The sequence below is a fragment of the Protomyctophum bolini genome (assembly GCF_963924005.1).
Source record: "Protomyctophum bolini genome assembly, chromosome: 15".
Taxonomy (NCBI): domain Eukaryota; kingdom Metazoa; phylum Chordata; class Actinopteri; order Myctophiformes; family Myctophidae; genus Protomyctophum; species Protomyctophum bolini.
The window spans coordinates 1,165,811-1,172,667 of record NC_137876.1 but is presented as its reverse complement, the minus strand read 5'-3'; the positions used below and the strand labels follow the sequence as shown (position 1 = coordinate 1,172,667).

General features: G+C 40.6%; 1 protein-coding gene across 1 annotated transcript in view; it reads right to left on the bottom strand.

Annotated features, from left to right (window-relative positions):
• Positions 1–247: 247 nt before the first annotated feature.
• LOC308329176 (coiled-coil domain-containing protein 40-like) overlaps positions 248–6,857 on the bottom strand; it is a gene marked incomplete at its 5' end in the record, with an annotated part of 16,159 nt that continues 9,549 nt past the window's right edge. Inside the window, 3 exons of the mRNA XM_080783379.1 lie at positions 248–563; positions 1,176–1,334; positions 6,388–6,618. Coding sequence (XP_080639505.1) covers positions 309–563; positions 1,176–1,334; positions 6,388–6,618 — 645 coding nt within the window. The 3' untranslated portion in view covers positions 248–308. The remainder of the gene's footprint in view (positions 564–1,175; positions 1,335–6,387; positions 6,619–6,857) is intronic.

Sequence of the window (6,857 nt, the reverse complement as noted above, 5' to 3'; positions counted from 1 at the left end):
TTGGGTGGAACAGTGTCAGTATCCTGGTGTTGGGGGAACAGTGTCATTATCCTGGTGTTGGGGGAGCAGTGTCAGTATCCTGGTGTTGGGTGGAACAGTGTCAGTATCCTGGTGTTGGGGGAACAGTGTCATTATCCTGGTGTTGGGGGGAACAGTGTCAGTATCCTGGTGTCGGGGGGAACAGTGTCAGTATCCTGGTGTTGGGGGGAACAGTGTCAGTATCCTGGTGTTGGGGGGAACAGTGTCAGTATCCTGGTGCTGGGAGGAACAGTGTCAGTATCCTGGTGCTGGGGGGAACAGTGTCAGGGTCAGTTTCCTGGTGCTGGGGGGAACAGCGTCAGGGTCAGCCTACGCAGAGTTTCCTGGTGCTGGGGGGACTGCTCACACACGCGGTGAACGATGGTCCTCACGGCCTGGACTCTGTGAGTCTGCTGCTCCAATAGGGAGGAGGGGCCAGGGAGCAGGGGGGCGGAGCCGGAGGAGGTCAGGGGGGCGTAGCGTCCCTCGACGGCTTTCTGGAGGTGTTTAGCACGAGTCTGGAGAACCAGCAGACTGAGGAAGTCCTGCAGGGAAACATTACATAATGTGATGTCACCATTAGTCATTATTCATTTACATAATGTGATGTCACCATTAGTCATTATTCATTTACATAATGTGATGTCACCATTAGTCCAGTCCGCCTAAAGCCAGTCTGAGTGTGGGAGGGGGTGGAGTCTGAGTGTGGGAGGGGGTGGAGTCTGAGTCCCGACAGAGTGTGGGGGGAGTGGTGAGTCATGCGAGTGTTACAATATGGTTGAATATTTAACCGTGAAATGTGCCGTGCTTAATGTAAGTCGCTCTGGATTAAGAGCGTCTGCTAAATGCCTAAATTGTAAATTGTAGATCTGCTATTTCTGAAAAGGCGTGAAAATGTTGCACAAATATTTGCTTCTGGGAGTGTCCTTTTGGAACAAGATGTTTTCAGATGGGGCTCGGCGGCCAAATACAGATCATTCTGGGGGTCGTTGACGTGAAAAAGGTTGAGAATGACTGACATAGAAACATAGGGTTTTTCAGAAAACTGTCAGGATTTAGAAGACATTTGTAGAATCTGTCTCTTGTACAATGTTATGGTTCCAATTCTTATAGAGGGGACTCTGTGGGGAAAGAGTCCCTTGGTCAGACAGACCCACCCTGTCTTTGGTTTCCTGGAGGTCGTGGAGGTCTGAGGTCAAAGTTCCGTAGTCTTCCTGCAGGGCGGCGCTCTGGAGCCTCTGGTTCTGCAGACGCTCGCTGAAAGATGCCTTGCTCGAGAGCAGATCCCTCAGCTGCTGCTCACACTCTGTGACCTGCTGTAGCACGCACACACACACACACGCACGCACACACACACACACACACACACACGCACGCACGCACGCACGCACACACACACTCACGCACGCACGCACACACACGCACACACACACACACACGCACGCACGCACGCACACACGCACACACACGCACGCACGCGCACACGCACATGAACTTCCCATTGCAGTCAGAACTACAGACTCACTCCCAATCTTCCACCGTAGTCTGAAAACCCACCTCTTCAGACTCCATCTTAGCCTGTAGTCCCTCGACGACCTCACAGGCGTATGCAAAGGCTCAACTTATGTAACTTAGATATAATTTTATCATGTCGACATGTAGCATTTTATCATGTCGACATGTAGCATTTTATCATGTCGACATGTAGCATTTTATCATGTCGACATGTAGCATTTTATCATGTCGACATGTAGCATTTTATCATGTCGACATGTAGCATTTTATCATGTCGACATGTAGCATTTTATCATGTCGACATGTAGCATTTTATCATGTCGACATGTAGCATTTTATCATGTCGACATGTAGCATTTTATCATGTCGACATGTAGCATTTTATCATGTCGACATGTAGCATTTTATCATGTCGACATGTAGCATTTTATCATGTCGACATGTAGCATTTTATCATGTCGACATGTAGCATTTTATCATGTCGACATGTAGCATTTTATCATGTCGACATGTAGCATTTTATCATGTCGACATGTAGCATTTTATCATGTCGACATGTAGCATTTTATCATGTCGACATGTAGCATTTTATCATGTCGACATGTAGCATTTTATCATGTCGACATGTAGCATTTTATCATGTCGACATGTAGCATTTTATCATGTCGACATGTAGCATTTTATCATGTCGACATGTAGCATTTTATCATGTCGACATGTAGCATTTTATCATGTCGACATGTAGCATTTTATCATGTCGACATGTAGCATTTTATCATGTCGACATGTAGCATTTTATCATGTCGACATGTAGCATTTTATCATGTCGACATGTAGCATTTTATCATGTCGACATGTAGCATTTTATCATGTCGACATGTAGCATTTTATCATGTCGACATGTAGCATTTTATCATGTCGACATGTAGCATTTTATCATGTCGACATGTAGCATTTTATCATGTCGACATGTAGCATTTTATCATGTCGACATGTAGCATTTTATCATGTCGACATGTAGCATTTTATCATGTCGACATGTAGCATTTTATCATGTCGACATGTAGCATTTTATCATGTCGACATGTAGCATTTTATCATGTCGACATGTAGCATTTTATCATGTCGACATGTAGCATTTTATCATGTCGACATGTAGCATTTTATCATGTCGACATGTAGCATTTTATCATGTCGACATGTAGCATTTTATCATGTCGACATGTAGCATTTTATCATGTCGACATGTAGCATTTTATCATGTCGACATGTAGCATTTTATCATGTCGACATGTAGCATTTTATCATGTCGACATGTAGCATTTTATCATGTCGACATGTAGCATTTTATCATGTCGACATGTAGCATTTTATCATGTCGACATGTAGCATTTTATCATGTCGACATGTAGCATTTTATCATGTCGACATGTAGCATTTTATCATGTCGACATGTAGCATTTTATCATGTCGACATGTAGCATTTTATCATGTCGACATGTAGCATTTTATCATGTCGACATGTAGCATTTTATCATGTCGACATGTAGCATTTTATCATGTCGACATGTAGCATTTTATCATGTCGACATGTAGCATTTTATCATGTCGACATGTAGCATTTTATCATGTCGACATGTAGCATTTTATCATGTCGACATGTAGCATTTTATCATGTCGACATGTAGCATTTTATCATGTCGACATGTAGCATTTTATCATGTCGACATGTAGCATTTTATCATGTCGACATGTAGCATTTTATCATGTCGACATGTAGCATTTTATCATGTCGACATGTAGCATTTTATCATGTCGACATGTAGCATTTTATCATGTCGACATGTAGCATTTTATCATGTCGACATGTAGCATTTTATCATGTCGACATGTAGCATTTTATCATGTCGACATGTAGCATTTTATCATGTCGACATGTAGCATTTTATCATGTAGACATGTAGCATTTTATCATGTAGACATGTAGCATTTTATCATGTAGACATGTAGCATTTTATCATGTAGACATGTAGCATTTTATCATGTCGACATGTAGCATTTTATCATGTCGACATGTAGCATTTTATCATGTCGACATGTAGCATTTTATCATGTCGACATGTAGCATTTTATCATGTCGACATGTAGCATTTTATCATGTAGACATGTAGCATTTTATCATGTCGACATGTAGCATTTTATCATGTCGACATGTAGCATTTTATCATGTCGACATGTAGCATTTTATCATGTAGACATGTAGCATTTTATCATGTCGACATGTAGCATTTTATCATGTCGACATGTAGCATTTTATCATGTCGACATGTAGCATTTTATCATGTCGACATGTAGCATTTTATCATGTCGACATGTAGCATTTTATCATGTAGACATGTAGCATTTTATCATGTAGACATGTAGCATTTTATCATGTAGACATGTAGCATTTTATCATGTAGACATGTAGCATTTTATCATGTAGACATGTAGCATTTTATCATGTAGACATGTAGCATTTTATCATGTAGACATGTAGCATTTTATCATGTCGACATGTAGCATTTTATCATGTCGACATGTAGCATTTTATCATGTCGACATGTAGCATTTTATCATGTCGACATGTAGCATTTTATCATGTCGACATGTAGCATTTTATCATGTAGACATGTAGCATTTTATCATGTCGACATGTAGCATTTTATCATGTCGACATGTAGCATTTTATCATGTCGACATGTAGCATTTTATCATGTCGACATGTAGCATTTTATCATGTCGACATGTAGCATTTTATCATGTCGACATGTAGCATTTTATCATGTAGACATGTAGCATTTTATCATGTCGACATGTAGCATTTTATCATGTCGACATGTAGCATTTTATCATGTCGACATGTAGCATTTTATCATGTCGACATGTAGCATTTTATCATGTAGACATGTAGCATTTTATCATGTCGACATGTAGCATTTTATCATGTCGACATGTAGCATTTTATCATGTCGACATGTAGCATTTTATCATGTAGACATGTAGCATTTTATCATGTCGACATGTAGCATTTTATCATGTAGACATGTAGCATTTTATCATGTCGACATGTAGCATTTTATCATGTAGACATGTAGCATTTTATCATGTCGACATGTAGCATTTTATCATGTAGACATGTAGCATTTTATCATGTCGACATGTAGCATTTTATCATGTAGACATGTAGCATTTTATCATGTAGACATGTAGCATTTTATCATGTCGACATGTAGCATTTTATCATGTCGACATGTAGCATTTTATCATGTCGACATGTAGCATTTTATCATGTCGACATGTAGCATTTTATCATGTAGACATGTAGCATTTTATCATGTCGACATGTAGCATTTTATCATGTAGACATGTAGCATTTTATCATGTCGACATGTAGCATTTTATCATGTAGACATGTAGCATTTTATCATGTAGACATGTAGCATTTTATCATGTAGACATGTAGCATTTTATCATGTAGACATGTAGCATTTTATCATGTAGACATGTAGCATTTTATCATGTAGACATGTAGCATTTTATCATGTCGACATGTAGCATTTTATCATGTAGACATGTAGCATTTTATCATGTAGACATGTAGCATTTTATCATGTAGACATGTAGCATTTTATCATGTAGACATGTAGCATTTTATCATGTAGACATGTAGCATTTTATCATGTAGACATATAGCATTTTATCATGTAGACATGTAGCATTTTATCATGTAGACATGTAGCATTTTATCATGTAGACATGTAGCATTTTATCATGTAGACATGTAGCATTTTATCATGTAGACATGTAGCATTTTATCATGTAGACATGTAGCATTTTATCATGTAGACATGTAGCATTTTATCATGTAGACATGTAGCATTTTATCATGTAGACATGTAGCATTTTATCATGTAGACATGTAGCATTTTATCATGTCGACATGTAGCATTTTATCATGTAGACATGTAGCATTTTATCATGTCGACATGTAGCATTTTATCATGTAGACATATAGCATTTTATCATGTAGACATGTAGCATTTTATCATGTAGACATGTAGCATTTTATCATGTAGACATATAGCATTTTATCATGTAGACATGTAGCATTTTATCATGTAGACATGTAGCATTTTATCATGTAGACATGTAGCAATCTATCTATAGTGTATACTCATAGTTTAATTATACAGATAATTAAAAACAACCGGCCCTGCTTATGCAGGGCGGCGGTGGCTCAGCGGTAGAGTGGCCGGATGGTAACCGCAAGGTTTCCAGTTTGAACCCTGTGGGCTCCCCCAGAGTCAGTGTGGAAGTGTCCTTGAGCAAGACTCTGAACCCCTGATTGCTCCTGATGTGCAGGTTGGTGCCTTGCATGGTCTCCGCCGCCATCAGTGTGGTTAATGTGTGTGTGAATGGGTGAATGTAATGCACAGTCTATGTAAAGGTGTGTGAATGGGTGAATGTAATGCACAGTCTATGTAAAGGTGTGTGAATGGGTGAATGTAATGCACCATCTATGTAAAGGTGTGTGAATGGGTGAATGTAATGCACCATCTATGTAAAGGTGTGTGAATGGGTGAATGTAATGCACAGTCTATGTAAAGGTGTGTGAATGGGTGAATGTAATGCACCATCTATGTAAAGGTGTGTGAATGGGTGAATGTAATGCACAGTCTATGTAAAGGTGTGTGAATGTGTGTGTGTGTGTGTGTGTGTGTGTGTGTGTGAATGGGTGAATGTAATGCACAGTCTCTGCAAAGCGCCTTGGATAAAGGCGCTATATATAAATGTTTTTATCCATGTTATTACCTTATGTGTGGCGTGCGTGTTTTGCTGCAGAGCCGCGATGCTTCGGCTCAGCTCCCGGTGGGACGGTGTGTAGTCCAAAGCGCGGCCCTGGGCCTCCCCGCGGGACGGCGTGTGGTCCAAAGCGCGGCCCTGGGCCTCGCGGCGGACCACCATAGCGTCTCTTCGGGACACGCAGGCCTCGCTGTCTCTCATCAGCTGCTGCTGTCGCCTCGTTAGCTGGCTGTAATGAACCTGTGATGATGATAATGACCTCTTTAGCTGGCTGTAATGTCCCGTCGCTTGTCGCGTTAGAAGTAATCATATACCTCCCATTCCCTCGGGGGTGTTTTGGCTACATCTAGCTACTTCTAGCTACTTCCAGTATGGCACGGAGCAACCTTGAAATAGGCCCCGAAGCTGCAAATGGCTGGGCGTCGTGATTTAATGGTTCCACATATTATGCTAACAATGTGTCACTCGTGGCGCGCGGC